Here is a 19,663-nt window from a genome sequence, read left to right on the forward strand (position 1 = left end):
ACAGTGACAATAATCTCCATCCGATCCAAGTACTTATATAGTATCGATAATATCAGTATTTAGATCGATCCTCCCACCCCTTCATTTGCGTATCACAGTAGAGAAAAGGTTTAGTGTCTGCCCCAAGGTTGTAATTGTTAAGTTTTGAACCTGGTTTTCAACTGTGATGTTTTTGAAGATACTAAAAGGATCGCGAGGACCTTGATCATATCAGTTGTTCGTGACGATGTAATGCTATCTGTGACAGAATGCTTTTGCTCAGTGTTGTCCTTGCTGTAACAGTTTTTGATTGCCTCTAAAATCTTCTACGGGCTAGTAGACCCTCCACTGTTTATTATTTTATTTTTTCTAAATTATGATTAATATAAATTATCTTAACTGATTTGAAGCTAGAGTGAAAAACAATATTTGGGTCTGAAACTGCAACCCCATAAATGCAGCAAATCTTCACTTATTACTGCTCCCTCTCTGGTATTTGACTTTAATTTATTTTCTTTTTATCGACACCACTTAACTTTTTTAAAATACTTGTATTAAATGTTAAAATATTCTTTAGGCCTCATCATCATGGAGGACATTAATAACAAGTAGCGCTAAAGTAGCTGATGGGTTATCTCAATTTTTTAGGCATGTTATGAAAATGATCCTTGAAAAGTGGAAACTAAATAGAAACAGTGTTGCATATTACGACAATTCTGCTTCATACTTCATTAAATCAGTATTGTAATACATCTTCACATACAGTCGATAAATTAATCCAAAATTAATCCGAACATGTGAAATTCATGTCAGCCAGTTTTGTTTTCTTTACTATAGAGGTAATTTTTGTTTTTTATTGTGAGGGGTCCAAAACATTAAGTGCCAAATCTACCCTTTTCTATCTCATATTACTAGCTGAGAAAAAATTGAATGTAAAACCAACATGTCACTGTGTGAACCTTGTAAATAAATGTAAAATATCGCATCTAAAAATATGGGAAAAAATACAACCTGCCAAAGCTAAGGTTGTTTTTATCAGTTCTCATTTCTGTATGCCGATGACTCGAGAGTTTCAGAGCCGGTTGTGCTTGTGACAGAGGAAATGACATACATCCATGACATGCATCCTGTTAGCTAATTGTAATCAAATATTTTTTTTTATTAAATGTCAGAACTTTTCAGAAAATATATGGCTGAATCCAAAGTTTTCTCTCATCCCTGCTTGGATTTCGTGAGCTGTATTTTTTTTTTGGATTGATTATTTTTTGTTTTATCTATGTTTTGAGTTGTATCAGTGTCAACTAGCAGTGCACTTTGTATGTCATCAAAGCTCTATTTGTTACTCAGAGGCATTTACGAAAACTGAGCAGAGAAGTTTAAAAGAAAAATAAACAATTATCAAAACATGTTGTATTATTTAACAGCAACCACTTGCACGTTTAGTTTAGTTTGGACTACAAAACATCACACTTACATAGTTTTAAAGAAGACCAGTTTTGGTGAATTAACTCCTGGGAACTTTAGGTTGTTATACAATGTTACCATAATTATCGCGATCGTCAATGATAATCGGCACAAATTCACTTGTCAGTATCTTGTGTATTGCGTAGGAAAAAAACATATGTGGTGCTATTAAATCCAAAACGTTGATGATGTTGAAAAATATACAAAAATGTACTTAAAGGGACAGTAAGTATTATTTAGCACCTCCGAGTCGTAAAAAAAACCAACCCTTCATTCATTAAAAATGATTTGAAAAATAAGAAGAAATACATGAACTATGGTATAAAACATGCATTTTTCTAAAAAGAATTACTTGCAGGTTGAAAATTTTCCATTTATTTAAATAACATGTTCTGACATAATTGTTGACCATCTGGCTGCTAGCGGTACCCAAATAATAAAAACCTTGCTAAAGGCTGGGTCAAGATATTTGAGGAAATTCGCTGTTCTACGGTCAATTTGAGTGTCTGTAGTTTGAATTCTTGCATACGCTTTTTACTCTTGGTTTCAGTTGCACTGCACAGTACAGTGACATCTAGTGATAAAAAAAACACTCTATCCCTTCAGAATTGAATTGGTGAGGCGAGTTAAATATGTACACAAAAAGAGCTCACATTCCTCTGCTAATTAAATGTCATTTGTTTGAAAGTGATACAAAAATATTTCGTACCGTTTTACTCACCTTTTTTAAAAAACAAACTGTTGATAAATAATACGTTCAACTGATCCACTATTCTCAATGACTGATTAGATGTCCTGACGACTTTGCCTAATCTATGTGCTGAATCCATTATACAGTATAAACACAATTAGTAATAATAAAAACATGACCACAACTAGTAGTAAAACTACCACTATTAGCACTTTTATTCATAATAAATCAAATGTAGCTACAGCTGCTATTGGAAATAATGATCTGATAAACCTTTAACGGGCCATCAGGCATGTGATGTGAATTATATTTTGTCCATCAATAATTAATATATGCTTCCAAATTATCCGTCAGCCTCCTCTGGCTGTGCTGCTTCCAGACGTGTACTTTCATATTCAAGCTTTTTACCAATCCCATTTCTGCCATTACTTGTTGCCAGGCTCAGAAATCTACCCGGAGGCCTTCAGTAACAATTCTGAAGGCCTGGTAGCTAACATTAGCTTTCGATAAAGCTGTTGGTTTAGCCAATCAGATTCCGAGTTGGAGAGTTGGAAAACATCCGTTTTACAAACTGTGAATGGCTAGGGGACGGTAAACTGAAGTATCACAACAAAAAACGTAAGAATAATATCCCCGTCGACTGCTTTTGTCGAACGGATGTTCTTAGCCCTAAATCGAAATGAATGAAATGAAAGAAAATGATCTGCATTTATATAGCGCTTTTCAAGTCAAGACTTCCCAAAGCGCTTTACAGTGTGCTTGACATTTCCCAATAGCGGCCGTGCAGCCATGTAAGGCGCTAACCTGCATATTGGGGATATTAGGGGTTCAGTGTCTTACCCAAGGACACTTCGACATGTAACACGGAGGAGCCGGGATTCGAACTGCGATCTCTTGATCCCAAGACGAGCGCTCTACTTCCTGAGCCAATGCCGCCCCCTAAATCGAATAAAAATTATGCCAGAAATACGACAAGTTAGGCTCAACTTTAAGCATTTGCTTTGGTAGCGATAGAAAAGAACTCTTTGATGGAACTGAAACGCATGGAGAATCTGTACGACGGAAAGAAAGGAGGATGGATTTGGTGCAAAAATGAATTGATTTTCGGTGAGTAAAATGTGGCGATAATCCTAAATAACGGTACAATTTTATGAAGTTATCATTGATATTTTATATGTGTTGGAGTTGTAGCTGTAGTAAATGTTTTATAGCCATTTAATAGTTATACCTGTAGAGGGTTGGATTGATTCAGATGTAACACTACTGAAGGCGTTAGTGTGAAATGCAAGGCCCGCCACTGTGAATTTAATTATTTGGTGAAATGCAAAGTACAATATGAGGTCAGACTTTCTATATTGCGCATTTTAGATACAAATGAAAAGCTTTTATATTTTTCCTTATTTACGACATGGTTTTTGCCTGCAGGAGGCAGCATCAGGCTGAAAAAGATGACTCGTAAGTGTTTCCATGGTGATGACGTAAGGCTGATTATGTAAAATAACACTTAAGACACAAATCATTTTATTAAAAAGAGGTTAATCGGGGTGATAATAAAAGAGTCGTGATGAATCCTCATTAAGGGGGAACAGTAGAACAACAAGCTGAGAAGAAGCAGATGTGGACACTAACTTAGCAAGAAAATGACATCCATGATGCTCTTGGTGGTCTGTGTTTTGTAGACTTTTAGTAAGGAAAGGGAAGATAATTGCATTGAAGGGACACTAAAATATTTGTCCCTGTATAGTGTAGTTGAACCAAAATTAGTGATCCAAACGGCCCGGAAGAATACAAACTACGGAGGCTCAAAGTGACTAAATCACATAATCTTTCCTTGAATTTTTTGCCCAGCCTTTCAAAAATGTTTTTGGGGGTACCCTTCACATCAAGATTGTGGACAATCATATTTAAGGTGAGCCTCGTATTATGTAAAATACATATAATTTTCTTGACCAGGGAGTATTTAAAAATATATTATAAGGTTTGTATGATAGTTGATTAGTTTTTCATACCTGTCAAATTATGTTTTCCTGTTTTTTAAATCATTTCAAATTGTGTATGCTGTACCACAATTTTTGTATGGCAGGCATGTCAGACTTCCGGCCCGTTGAATGACTTAATCCGTCTCACCATAAATTTCTGAATGTGTCAAAAAGACGTGAGTTTCTAGGTCATTTCTTTTAAACTGTATGATTTTTGTAAATATATGCAAACCAAATGCTCCCTCTGGCCGCTCTAGGGCAGTGAAAGATATACTCTCTGCTTTAGTAGGCCTAGCCTAGTAGTTATATCATATGTACTCTCATTTTATTGCTAATGCACTGCTAAAACTTATTTTTTACTTATTTTTATTCATTTCAAATTAGTAACAACATTTAAAACAAAATATATATATTTTTTGCATAGCTCCCACTTGAGTTTGTATAGGGTGTTGAGTTGGTTTAGGTGTAAAACTACATTCACTCAACTGTTGAAAGAAGCCACTTAATGCAATCCATGTCAAACATGAAAATCATTTTTTTCTATTGTTTGGGAATAAATGTGTTATGCTTAGAAAATATCAGTTGTTCTTTATAGTATGTAAGGTGAGCAACGAAAGAAGTGTGAATAATAAACCATAATACTGAAATATTACTAAAACATTTGAACTTGACATTCTTTTACCGGACAAAAAATATGGATCCGGTCCAAGAGCTCACTGAGTTTGACATCCCTTTTATAGGGGAATTGTTTTTTTGTTTTTTTAATATTACGGTTCAATTACATAAATACACAATTAAATGGTTCCTCAAAATGTTATAAAGAAATATTTTTTAAAATGGTTAATTGTGTATATGTATTTTCAGTACAATGGTTGGCACATTCGCCTAAACAGTAAGGGCATCGATTCGACACCGGCCTAGAGAGGGATGGGCGCCACCAGGCTGTACTTGCCCAAGACACACTTCAGGAAATGGTGGCCCTAGTGGTTAAGGGATCCACCCAACACCCCCAAAATGTTGTTTTTCTAAAAACGAGACATTTGTTTTATTCATATTAGTGGCGGTTTTGTGTTATTACTAAATAAAGGCCATTATACAAGCAGTATAGGTCATATGTCATCGCTGTCATGCATGAATAAACGTATCTCGAAATTATTTCAGATTCAGATTCAGATTCAGATTCAGATCTACTTTATTGTCATTCTAGTACACGTGTATACAGAACGAAATGTCGATGCATCTGACCCCCACAGTTTCCTTGAATGTACAGATATAAATAATGTTGTATTGTATTTTGGCTACGTGTAGTATTTTACCATAGTGCCGATAGTGCAAGAAGAGTAGCTAACCAGATGTGCAAAATGGGCAGTCAGGTTAACAAGTCAGGTGAGGTATTTTTGGGTGAGGATAAAAAACACGGGTTATTTCCCCCCCAAAAAACTGAATTTTGGATTTGTTGGTTTAATATTCATACATACAATAAGCAACACTAAATTTACTGCAAGTCGGGAAAAGCCTAAGAAAGATGCTGAAAAAAATGTGAGGTTTAACTGTTTTTTTTGTTTTGAACAATTGTATTGACACTATTAACAGCAAATAAACAATGTGAGGTTTGAACAATTTGTAATTTTTTTTTGGTTTGAACAAATTTATTGACACTAATAACAGAAAACAATCTTGGAAATCTCAACAGCAATCAAGCACATTCACAATATTATATTTCAATATGACGTTTAACAGCAAACACAATGTGAGGTTTGAACAACCCTTCTCGAAAATCTTAATAGCAATCAAGCATATTCACAATTTCGTTATATAACATCTTTGTCAACAGATCCGTCCAGGCCAAAGTCGATTGTTTTTGGTAAGTAAAATAAAGTTATTTCATCCAACATAATCTCTCTTGCTGTGAGTAAGCAGTTGCAGCGTTATTTGTAGGGTGGGTCGTCACTAATTAAGAAGAATTTAAAACATTAATAAAGGGGGAAAAGGCTCAGGTCAACAGGTATGATTTTTGCTTTTTTTTTTTTTTTTTTTTTATCAATAGTTTATCTTTGATGAATGACGTTTGTGACACGAGGTGCAAATAAAACAAAAGACCAGTGGAGACGCGTTTACAATTTCATGTCATAAAGACGGTTAAAATATTAGCAACTGATTCAAATAACGAACATGAATGCAACAGAGATTTGGGCTAGAAAGGTGACGCGGTGACGTCACGACGGATCGTTGTTGTTAATGCGTTTGTGACGTTATCGTCATGATCTAATTCTAAAGAATCTCTTTCGGTAATGTTTGAAAGGAACGCCGTCAGTAATGTTTCGGATTGAAGTCAACAGAAATGGAGGCGAGCGAGGAGGCTTTGCGGATTTATTACGCTTCTTTGGAGAAACTTCGCGACAGCCGGGTCCAGAAAGGAGGGCAACAGCTTCTCCGGAGCCTCATGATCGCCCAAATGATCGAAAGCACCAGCGAACTTTACTTATCAGCTCTGGCCGATGAGCAGAACTGCCCGCAGGAGGCCGCCCTCAAACCCGCCGAGACGCGCAAGGAAGATGAAAAGAAGCAGAATGTCGAAGCGCAAATTGCCATCTCACACTGATCTCATCATCAGTCTCATCCTCCACCACCTCGGGAGCTTTCATGAAGATGACGTCAGTTGATGCCACCGAGCGAGGAGGCAGAGGAACTGCAGAGGATGCATGCAACTTGCAAGATTGTCGGCAACGCCAAAGGAGAATGACGGTTAGAATTCCGTGCCAGTCAACTTCAGCCAGTTGCTCTCCGTACTAATGGTTGCAATTCGCCTCATTAAACGATAATTAAACTCACAAATGCAACGCGGCACCTATTTACTCACAGCAAAACGGACAGGGATGTCAAACTCATTTCGCCTCAGGGGCTGGATCCTAACTTTCTCTACAGAGGTGTGCAGGATCAAGTTGAGAATGTCAACTCCAAATTGTGAGCAGTAATATGCTTTATCATTCAGCCTACGTTCAAAAACGACTCTACATTTCATAATTCACGAATGACAAGGGATCTTTTCTAAACACGTCACATTTATTTATAAACAAAAGGGGGATTTATTTTTATCATGCTTGGCATTGAATGTGTTAACTGGTTTGTTTATACAGTTGAGTGAATGCAGTTTTCCACCTGGACCAACTCAGCACACTACACAAACTCAACACTGCCCTCTAGCGGCCGGACAGAGCACCTGGTTTGCATTTATTTAACATAATCATAATTTTCGATAGAAATGGTGCAGAGACTCGCTTCTTTTTTGTACATACTCAGAAATCTACAGCGAGCTGAATTAAATCATCCAAAGGTCTGCGGGCTGCATGTCTGAAATACCTGACGTGGAATTAAAAACAAAGAATGTGTGTAAACAACTTTATTTTATTTACCAAATAAACTTCACAAACAATAATTTCAGCATCTTTCTTAGTTCTTTCCCCACTTGCGGTAAATTCAGTGTTGCTTATCATACACAACAGTGCAGGATTTATAAGACCTCATTGTTCTACACTACAGATGTTTTTATTCTTAACAGAAACTCTCACAGTTAAGTTTAATTTGCAACCAAAATGTGTGAGAATCTGTTTCCAATGTCTTCGTATACTTTCTGTGTACATTCTTACCTGGCTAAAAAAACTTTCACTGTTGGCATTAGAGTGAGAAAACAGAGCAATACACATAAAAATTTAATCCTTGATCAACAGTTTCCTCTTCTCGTGGTTTCAGACTTGAGGAATGGCCAAAGTGGAAAAGTGAGACCAAGTATCAACAGGGTCCGTAAGGGTACTTGAATTCCTTAAAACTGCTTGAATTTTAATGTTGTGTTTTTGAAGATTCAAAAGTGCTTTTGAGTCAAGTGCTTGTAAATGCTTGAAATTGTTGCCATATTACACAAAGTACACCTGCACTGCTCAAAAAGGTCAAAAAATATTGCTCTAAAGAAGGCGACATTTGTTTTCAGCAAACAAGAAGTAAAACGTTTTAGTCATGTTTTAGACAATGCTATTTTTAAGCATAGATCATAGTTGTCTAACTCAAGGCTTGCGGGCCACATCCGGCCTGGCTTATTGTTTGTTAACGCAACATCCATTGCAGCCTGGTCATCCTGGAAGGGGGATTACTTCATGTGCGGTCCCTTCTCAAGGTTTCTTCATTTTCCTCATGTTGAGGGTTTTGAGTTTTTCCTCGCCCTCATGTAGTTTTAGATCAAGGGATGGTGTAATAATTGTCTGTGTTTTTTTTGCGGGGAGGAGGAAGACACATTTGTATACAGGGGAACATAAAACAGTAGAATACAGGTTTACTCCACAGGGAAATGATTGATAGGTCTGAACAGGTCATGTTCCCCAAAGGGTGATGAAACTCTCTGAAGCAAGGAAAATAGCACTCAAGTGTAAGGATCTCTGGAATGCTCAATATTTGTAGTTAATGCATGATAAATTTACAATAAATCATCACAACGCTTGAGCTTGGGTGAAGCTTGGGTGAAGCTTGGGTAGCGCTTTCCCTTAAAACACAGGAGTCCTGATAAACAACAAAAACCACAATGGCAACCAAGAGTAGTCCTAACAATTTACATTGGTGACCTCATGTGGGTCTTCCTTATAAGAAGGATGTGGCAGCCAACAACATTGGAGGGACTAATAGGGAAGAACGGGAGATTTTCCGAAGGGTGCTCAATACTTTGTGGAGTTTGGGCTGGATGAATGATATATATCTGTCACTTGCACTATCTAACCGTACTCCTCCATTCATTCTCTCGTTAGTTTCAAGTTGTTTTGGCCCACCCCCACTTTCATTTTCTGTAGCGGTAAAATTAACACGGAACAGAACAATGACATTGACAAAGTCGCAGTGTGCTTTGCTTTGGGGCATTCTGATGTTTTTAGTAGTCTACTTAAAATGTGTGTAGAGAAACTATTTCATGAGAGATAGATAGATAGATAGATAGATAGATAGATAGATAGATAGATAGATAGATAGATAGATAGATAGATAGATAGATAGATAGATAGATAGATAGATAGATAGATAGATAGATAGATAGATAGATAGATAGATAGATAGATACTTTATTCATCCCCGTAGGGAAATTCACACTTCCAGCAGTATCCTTGTGTTGAAAATAAAACAATGATAAAGTAAAAGGAATATACTGTATTACATAAGTACCCAATGTAACATGTTGATATAGAGTATTTAGATAGTGCTACATAAAATACACACTGTAATAAAAATACGGTAATATGCAGTGTGGGGGTGTGGTTTAATGTGGGCTTTTACCACCCCAGGTGGAGTTAAAGATCCTCATGGTATGAGGAAGAAATGATCTCCTCAGTCTGTCCATGGAACAAGACTGTGACAGCAGTCTGTCGCTGAAGCTGCTCTTCCGTTTGGAGATGATGCTGTGTAGTGGATGTGACGAATTGTCAATGATTGACCGTAGCTTTTTCAGTGCAAAAGTTATAAGAGTTTAATGTAAGGCCTAAAAATTAGTCGCGAAGGCAAAAGCAATTTTGCTTTCAAAAGACTGATACTGCTCATGGTTTCCAGTTCACGGATCCTTTAACCGCCAGGGCCGTAGGGGCTCAAGTAAAGCCTGGCTGTTCCGAATCCTGCTCCAGGCAATTTTTTTTTAGTAGGGGTTTTCGGGGAAAACAGGTAAATATGTTCATCTATTTAAGGATATTTATATAATATCCCTTTGAATTAAAATGGTAAGGTTTTTCCTGTTCATTTCTCAGCATATAACTGAATTTATTTTCAATCATAAGAGCTTTCTGCTGTTCCATTCGATAACATTCCTCCTCCATGGCTAAGTGGGCTGGCTTTGAGCAGAAAACTCACGGGCTGAAAAAGGGGCCCACACAGACAACACTGCCAAGTTAAAAAACGGCCCCACGACATACCCAAATTCAAAAATCTATTCATTTCAGGTTGCCCCCTTTGTTATAATTGGACTTATTTTCAAAAGCTTCAATCACGAAGACTGCAAACATCTTTGTGCTGACATTATTTTTGCACAGCCTGTCTGAGGCCTTTTTGTCAAACTTCCTCTTATCACACAATAATCCGAAAAGAGTGACAACCTCCATGTTGCAAGAGTATCCTGACAGTGAGACTAACTTTTATTGTCAAATCTTTCTTATTTTGTAGATATAGTTTGATGGCGTGACATTCTGAAAGTCAGAGTAGAATATATATAACTTTTTCAACTGTGCTGCTTTTAAACGCCCCCATTCTTAGACACCTGTCTCCTGGGAAACGACTGCTTAGAACACGAACACACAAAAAATGGCCTTTGAAGGGACGACAACTGTTGAAAACATAAATATAGAAGTGGGAGGATGAGAAATGACGCACACGCCCACAAGCGCACACACCCACGCGCGTACACACTACACTCCACGTCCCTAAATGCGAGAACCGTCAGCCAATAGGATATTTGTGTTCAAGGAATGTTAGCCAATCAGAAGCCTCTATACTAACACACCTTCGTAAACGTGATGTGTGTGCGTGAAGAAGTGATTCCGGCTCTTTTTCGAGAACCGGCTTTTTTGGCTCTTCTCATTAAAAAAACAAAATAATACGAATATAAAAATACGAATTTATCGGCTCCCAAACGACTCTTGTTTTTCTTTAATTCATATACAGTATTACCAATTATCATGTAACAGTATGCAGAAAGAGACATGAAAAAAAAAAATCAAAATCAAAAAAAAGGAAAAAAGAGAAAAATAAGAAAAAAGAAATAAAAGCAAAACAAACAAAAAAATGAAAAGAAGGGAAAAACAGAAAAACGGAAAATATATAAAAAACAAGTACAAAGCTAGGAAGAAGAAACGAAAGATGGAAAAGCAAAAAAAGATGGATGGACAAAAAGAAAAGAGCAAGAACAAGAGTAAAGCTAGGAAACAAATAGAAATATAACTTTTGACGCGTTCTTTTAATAGGTATAGTACCAATAACATATATTCTTAAACACTACAGCGACCGTTTAGCCTGTTTAATCATAAAACCTTTTCATACGAAGCAACTTTAAAGTCAAGCAACTGAGAATCTCTGAAAAATCACACCACACAACACCATTTCAATTAAAGATATTGGTGTTTAATGCAACAACAAATAAACACTGAAAAACAAAAATACAATTTATTTTTTTAAGTAAGAAAGAAAAACAAAAAAATAGTCGACATAAAATATTTTTAGATCAACAAAAATAGATGAAATATAAACCAATGTTAACTTTTTACATACTCTACAATTTCGAAAAAATACAACAACCTTGAATTCCTGAATAAAAGCATATTGATCAATCGCAAGATAAAAAGGGGTCTCGAGTGGAACCGGCTCCTTTTTGGTTGCTGTCGACTCATAGAGCCGTTTTGTTCGCAAACGACACATCATTAGATCTGGGGTAAGGTGAAAGAAGCTATGTGCAAGAAAATGCCTTTGGGGCGATTGTTCAAGCGTGTGCGCATGCGTCTCTCCCCCTGCTTTACTGATGTTTTACTTCAGTTGATCTAGCGGGAGAAGTGGCGCTAGCCAACTCCTGACTGCGGCGATCTCAGTGAAACTGAACCTCCATCTCTCACGTTCCGTGTCAGCAAAATTTTAAACCCACGGACAGAACAGAAACTCACCAAAAATGTGCACACTTGGACTTTTCTTCTGTGGTGAGCTGTTGAGCTCAGGGGAGGAAGCTATAGTTCCTTCCATTTTATGGCGACCGCTAGCTTCATTACCAGACTGCCAAAATGGAGTCCTATAAAGATTAAAGGGGCAGGTCGCTCCGAAAAGTACAGCGACTTCAGAGGAAACAGGGTGGCGACAGGCTCAGAACCTGAAAGCAGAAACCTGGAACGGGGCGAGTGCAACTGAATCTAAACCAGATTGCGCAATGGTCATTCGAATTTGTATTCAATTGTCACTCAACAATGTTAACACAATTACTGTTCTGCTGATAAAAGATAAATACAGAGACCCCTCGCTACTTCGCGCTTCATTTATCGCTGGTTCACCCCTTTGGAAGAAAAATACATTTAAAAATAGATGCTTCTTGCACCACCTAGGAACGTTTCAGGCAGTTAAGATTGAAGCCGATTGGCCATTCATTTTAAAATAAAAAAAATTTAAAAAAAAAAAGATTAAAACGAAACGATGAATGTTTCCCCGGCCAAGCAGGAATGTTTAGGATGACAAAGGTTTACATTGATTAACCAGCACCTCTTGCTTTGAGATCTTCTGATCCACGTTGTTCAATTCATATCATAGCGTCTTTCACACCAAACTATGACTGTACACCTGCTCCGCGTTCTTCTGCATCTTGCTTCGAAGAGTTTGTGTCCAGCTCCTTTTGTCATGCCGCCTAAACCATGCAATTCTCGCTCGCTCTCCGTTGGCAAGGCTTTATATCAAGGTACACATAAAAAAAATAAAACAGACTAATTTATGATTTGGTTTTCAATTTGGTCTCTCTCTCTCTCCCTCTCTCAGACTATAGGTCTGGCAAGTCCCTTTGTATAGAAGGCGTGCTCCCCCCCCAAAAAAGCGGTGGGTTCTGGTCCCCATTAAACGCAAGAACCGAGGGATCTCTGTAATTGATTTCTTTATAGACTGAACCCATTGAACCAAGGGATGGCAGCCAGGCTTGACGTAAAAAAAAAAAAAAAATTAACCGTATTTTCCACACTATGAAGAGCACCAGATTATAAGGCGCATCCGCAAAAAAGTCATGTCATATATTTCTTATATAAGGCTCATGGAATCAAATCTAATGTATGAGTTATCGTATTCATTAGTTTATAATAGTTTTATTCACACTTATGGTATATTATACACTTAAGGTTTATATGAGTGCAACGATTGATCAGTCAAAATCACATGACATTGTTTGCAACAGGAATCCCACCAGGGTCTCGGAGGTGTTAGCGCTGAAACCTAACCACCAGGTCACGAGTGTTACAGATGACAACAAAAGGAAATAGATTTTATCTATTCATCAAACCATGGTGCCAGGAATGAATGTTAGAGATCGGAGGAAGCAGAAATTCTTTCTGGAAGATAAAACTAAACACGAATAAGCAAAATTACTTTTTGGTGCATCGGATGATGAATCAGACTTTACGTCTATTTATAACTTTTTGTTTTTTCTAAATACGCTAATTTTTGTTTCTGGCACCGCGATCAAAAGAAATGAATGCCTCTTCGTTTGCATCTTTAGCACTCGTGATCCAGAGGTTAAGAGTCAGCGCTCTCACCGCCGTGACCAGGTTTCAATTCTTGTTGCATGCAAATGTTTTATGGTTGATCAATCACTGCACAAAAATGGGAGTACAGTGTAAAACCTCGGGTAGTAACCCACATGTATAAATTATAAATGCATTTCAAGTCTTACCCACTGAGTTTTGCATTACATGAGGCGCACTTTTAAATTTCTGGCGTGTTTGGGGTTTCTGGGTGTGCCTTACAATTCGGAAAAGAAAGTATTCTAAAATGCTACTGGAAGTATGAAAATGCAGTTGAAGTGAAAAGAAAATGTAGGAGGGGGGTTAACAAAGAAATGGAGGTACCCTTACCTGAATTAGAGATTGCAGGTGATGTAACTTCAGGATGTCCTTAAAAAGTATTCTGGAAAACCATGTGTATTGACAAGCCCCAAAAAAGATGACTGGAAACGTTTCAACAACGTCCAAGGGAAGTCTTTACATGAAGCTAGCCATAAGCTAGGCATTTCAAAGTCATCTATCCATCGCATCATGAAACGTCATCAATGGAGAAGGTCCATTCCAAGATTGCTCTTAATGCGTGAAGAAGAGATGTTCTTGGATGTCATTGAATCGTTGCCAGTAATCTTCTTTTATGGGACTTGTCTATGTACTTGTTCTTCCAGAAAAATTCTCATGGATGTTCTGAAGTTTTATCATCTTCAAACTAAACTCTAAGGTGATGGTAACTTGTGTTGGTGGTTCTTTGTTAATAAACTCCCTCCAAATTATGCTATGAACGTGTACTGCATTTTTATACAACCAGTAGCATTTTAGAAATATTCTTTCTTGAAAATCAAGTCTGGGTACCATCACAGAGTTCAATGGTTTAGCATCTGCTAAAATGTGTATACATTTGAGACGCCCCAGATATCGGGTTTCAACTACATAATCCCCAATGTGTAGCGAACAATGTGTAGCAAAGATATTGGGTAAAAGATGGGAAAACGGGAAGGTCAGGAAGGTCACATGACCATACCTCCCAACCCGAGTGACTAAAATGTGCAAAAGTCACGCTAAGATATATTTTTATTCTTTTAAATAAGTGAGGAAAATAGCTCACTTTAAAATATAGCTCAATAGAAATTCCATCTGCAATAAAAAACCCTGTACACTACAGTATATGTGATCATACATGTTCGCTATTGTATTTAAATGTAGTACTTTTGGCAAACTTTGAGTGACTCTCAGTTGGTTCCATCTTGCAGCAAAAGTCTTGTGTTGAGCTTGCACTGGAATCCAGAAGATGGAAACCTTTAATCTATTCCACAATGCAAATACAAGATCATTTGTTTGGAATGTTTTATCTGTATTTATCATTGGGTTTGTACGTTTTCACTTGTGTATAAGGTACTAGGTCCTAGTACCTTATACACAAGTAGTAACTAGGATATGGGTCTCAATACACACTTTATTTTAGATTGTAAATCAGCTCTTCTAATCTTGTAGAGTATTAACCAACAGTTTTTAGATCAATTCGGGATTTGTCCTTGGTTGCTTTGATACACATCAACCTTGACTGGCTGAAAAATTGTATAAGCCAAGAAAAAATTGTCTTAAATGTGTTAAGACAAAAGTATAACCTCCTTCCAACCCAAAAACACACAACACCAAAATTACATTTCCATCGGTTTATTAGCTATAAAATACTGACTTACTAAAACCAATAAAAAGAAACACTGATAACATGGTCACCTGTAAAAAAAAGTAAAAGGTATATCCTTACACATACAGTATAGAGCAACAGTATATATCTGGTGTCTGTTTTTTGCATTAAAATGTATTCTATAGCATTTTTACAAGGATATACATGTACAAAGTATAGTCTGATACGCTTCTCTCTCTCTCCTTCGACAGCAGAGGATCATTTAAAAACTTAGAATAATCTTTTTTGTAGTCTTTTTCAAAATATCTTTTCTGTTACCGGACAATTTACGATATTGAAGGGACAGCAGACGAAGAACCAGCCTCCAGTCCACCTCTCTCGCTTGCATCCTCTCTTAAGCTTTCTCTCTCTCGTTCTCACTAGCAGCTAGCTCGCGGTGCCTGTCAGTAGGCGTGGACGATTGTTCCGAGAGGGGTAAAAAGAATATACACATACAATATACGCACACAAAAATACACACACAAAAAAAGAGAAATCAAACTGAGGGAAGAAAAACATACAAAGTTGTAATTGAAAAGGCAGCAAATGAAAACAATGAGGACAAGCTAGGGAATGAGGGCGTGCATTGTTGGACCCTGTAAGGCTGAGCTTTGGATGGGGGCGAGGCCACGAGACTGGAAGTTACGAAATGAACAAGTGTGTGAGTGAGAGGCTCCTCATCGCCACACACAGAGGAAAGTGCTTCTAACAAACATTCACAACGGGCACTTGTCGAATTTTCTGTGTTCGCTTTTTGCGATTCACCCTCTCCAACGGGTCGTCTCGCTGTACCTTGTCAAACCTCAAAATAAAAAACATAACTAGCAGCATACGATTAAACTTGATTGGAAAGTCAAACATAGAGAAAGACGATTGGAAAAAATAAAGACAATCGTTTTGTGTCGCATTGGGTACGTTTAAATGCAGGAAATACTTGAATTGAGGTCAGAATTTGGGTTCTTGGACCATTCTAAATAACCCGTTTACACTAATAGGGACAAAAGAATAACCCTGTACACATGGCCTTCTTAAATAATCTGATTGAAAGGGATCTGTGCTCAAGTGACGTCATTACACAAATAAACATCTTTATTTAACTTTTGACAATAAATAAAAAGTGGTTATCTTAATGTCATTTAACACAATCAATAAAGTACAGAGGTTGTTTCCTTTGTCTTTTTGTGGTGCTTGGCATAGTCATGGATTTACACTTTATATGTATGGATACAAGGGTGGCATTTTTGCCATTAGGATAGAAAATAAGATGAGACTAATATGGAAGAAGAAATAAATCCTTGTGAAAATGATTTCGCAAGTTAGCGTGCATCATTCATTTCTGTACTTTAAGCCCCAAGTACTTTGTGGCACAAAGAAAGGAAGAACATCACCGTGGCCGTTTCCTCCTCTCTCCAAAATACTGCTTTGTTTTTGCATCTTTTTGTGGTGATTGGCATAGGCATGGACTTTCACTATATATGTATGGATACAAGTGCGGCATTTTCGCCATTGGGACGGAAAATATTCTGGAGGAACCAATGAATCCTGTGAAAATTTAGCAATTTAGTGTGTATCGTTAATTTCTGTAATGTAAGCCTAAAGTTCTTTTTGGCGCCAAGGAAGAAATACGAGAAGAAGAAATTGAGCATGCTCAGTAACGCAAAAGGAATCTGTTTTGTCAAAATGGAAATAATGAGTACCGGTAATACAAATACGTAACCCAAACATCTCAAAAATATATTCTGATTCCTGCACGCATGCACATACCCTTACATAACCCAAATTTCAACAATATTCTGATCTTAAGACTATTCCCTGCATGTTAATGTACCTTTTGTGGTGTGGCCGCCCATAAATGGAGTCAACACACGACTCCACACAAACGGGGCAACGTAACCATTTTCAATGTTGTTGCCACTAAAAGTCCGACGATATGGTGAAAAAAATCTAACTATTCTCTTCAGCCATTATCATAAGGCCTAGGTGGGGGAATTGGGCCACTGGTTATTTTTAAGCACGACATTCAACAGAAGCCCCTATAACGGTCCAAGTAGGCACGTTGCAAAGTGGCATGGGAGCGAAGAGTGTTTCACAAGGATGAAAACACCAGATGGAAATATCAACCGCAGCAGTTAAAAACTAGTTCAAAGTGCACTCGCGTTAAACACAACGGAGAGGCCGAAATGCGCTTAAAGGCGACAACAGATGAATGCATGGAGGGGGAAATGAAATACATTGATGATGTGATAACAATCTAGTGGGAAGGTGGAGGGGGTTGTTGCTAACAAACTAGAAAATTCCCCCCTGAGCTTCCGTGACTTGTGCAACCTGTTAAGGGACACAGTTTTGCATCCCACTTTTTCGTAGATGTGGAAACATCTATTGCTCTAAAATCCATTTCAGGGTGGATTGGGGTTTTCAGGTAGATGAAAACGGAGAAGTGCTTTCAAAAGTACACCGCTATCTATTCTCTCTCTCAGCCTGAGTGTCTGCGGGAGTTGGCGACAGTTGAACATGCTTGAGTTCGATTGTTGAGGGGGGGAGGGGGGTTGTCGCGTGAAAGGAGCCCAAAAGTGCTCCATCAGATTCCTGTAAGTGCTCTTGTGTTTGGACAGCAAATTGGAGGGAGTCTCTACCACCGTTTGGTCGTTCTGTGCGTAGCTTCCTCTTTTTGCATCTACCGCTCCTGCTGTTCTTTAGTTACACCGAAAAAAACATGACTGGAACATCACCACGGCAACATCAGTATCACAACCTGGGTCGTCACTCACATTTCATTCAAGATTCTCCGCTGTTAAACCCTTATGAGAAAAAGTACTCTGACATAGCTACTACGTGAAAATAAAACACTCATATTTGCTTTTATGTAACTCTGTTACATGTGAGTATTTACACCAGAGCGCAGGACGAGGGCTCGTGTGTTTTCTAATGATCGCCTGACTTTTGTTTGTGTATCCCTTAAACATGTTTGCTGCCATTGGCCGATATTGATTTTGACTGGTCTGGCAATAAATGAGTTAATACTAACAGTAAAGGACTGTTGTCAGCGGTGGGATTTTGTATGTTCTTCGTGTCACGTTTAGTTTGCAAGCAGGTACGAGTGTGTTTTTGCTCAGCAGATGACCGGGACGCCGTCGGTGTTGAAGATCATGCCGGTGGTGGGCTCATAAGTGCCAGCTAAGTAGTAGAGGTCCTCGCTCTCTGCGTAGCGTCGCGTGTGGGTCATCTGCTCGTATTCCTCAACGCTCACCACCAAACATTTGTGACTGACCGTTTGCACGTCGTTCTCATCACTGTGGGACGACTGGTAGAGGGCGCGCTGCACACACAAGCAAATGCTAGTTATGGTCGGTATCGGCATACATACAAAGTCAGGTGGAGAGGCCATTTGAAGACCAGGTTGTACAGAATTTACAACTCTTGAACTCTCTGACGCCATCTCCTGGCTTGAAGTCATGCTCGTAGCCTCAGTCAGATCATTCATGAGTATGTGCAAATCTTAGACATGTTCGTATAAACGCTTCTTTTTTTAATCTTTTGTGGGGTTTGGGTTGGCGTTGACCATTTGAAAAAGGCCCTTTCTTACTTTCACCATTTTCTTGCTAGTCTAAGAAAAAAACTGAAATGACTAACATCAAGTCACTCTACAACGTACCTACAGCCCCCTTTCCCTCCTACAAAATGTGTTGAGAGTCCTGGTAGAAAAAGCTGATGAGTGAGCCTCATTCTGTTAAAATAAATACAATTTTTTTGAGTAAGAATATTAAAAATGCAAGTTTGTATGATAGTTGATGTATTTTTACTTCTTATTCGAATGTTTATTATGAATTAAGTTTTCTTTTTGGGATTTCTGTCCCCCTTATTTTGTCATCTCCATCAAAAACGTTTTAATTCCCAATTATATTATTATTATTGTTTAGTAATTTTATATCATTTATTTACTTTTTATTAAATTAGTAAAAAATTGTTGATTTTTTAAGCAAGCATGTAAAATGTAAACAAAAGGGCTTGCAAGGACATCCAGAGACGATACACAGTCTAGTTTTTCCATATAATCAAAAATGCTTGGAAACGTGTATCCTAATTACACAAAAGTAATAAATTAAGACATTTACCAACAGTTTGATTACATCCAATATAAATGAATGGATTTTTAAATAGAAAAATGTAAATGACTGCCATTTATTAATATAACTACCATAAGCATTTTGCCAAATAACCTAAAAGTCAAGTCCAATTAATATGAAAAAAATCTTAGTCTGGTAGTCTGCAGGTGATAAAAAAAATAAATCCAGAGATTGATAAATTACTTCTGTGTATATAAATACATGAAGAACAGATCAAAACAGAGTAAGAGCTATATGTTAACAAAAATACAATTTAAAAATGGCTACAATAGAGAAAGGGGCTAATACAGTACGTTACAAAAGTGAGTACGCTCCTCACATTTCTGCAGACTTGAAAGAAACATCGAGATGCAACTGGGACGTATCATCACTGATGTATCCTAGGTTCACTGAGTATTTCGGGTCTTGCAACAGAAGACACTCTTGCCCAGGTGACCCAACAGAGGTAGATCACGCCTCAAATTGCATCCCAGTAGCAGCCAATGGATTTG

The 19,663-nt window shown here is 37.7% G+C and overlaps 1 protein-coding gene across 1 annotated transcript in view; it reads right to left on the reverse strand.

Moving 5' to 3' along the window:
- Positions 1–15,524: 15,524 nt before the first annotated feature.
- tnrc18 (trinucleotide repeat containing 18) overlaps positions 15,525–19,663 on the reverse strand; it is a 68,942-nt gene continuing 64,803 nt past the window's right edge. Inside the window, exon 30 of the mRNA XM_088333203.1 lies at positions 15,525–18,364. Coding sequence (XP_088189329.1) covers positions 18,158–18,364 — 207 coding nt within the window. The 3' untranslated portion in view covers positions 15,525–18,157. The remainder of the gene's footprint in view (positions 18,365–19,663) is intronic.

Source organism: Urocampus carinirostris, chromosome 1 (genome assembly GCF_059441175.1).
Source record: "Urocampus carinirostris isolate Australia breed hairy pipefish chromosome 1, RoL_Ucar_1.0, whole genome shotgun sequence".
Lineage (NCBI taxonomy): Eukaryota > Metazoa > Chordata > Actinopteri > Syngnathiformes > Syngnathidae > Urocampus > Urocampus carinirostris.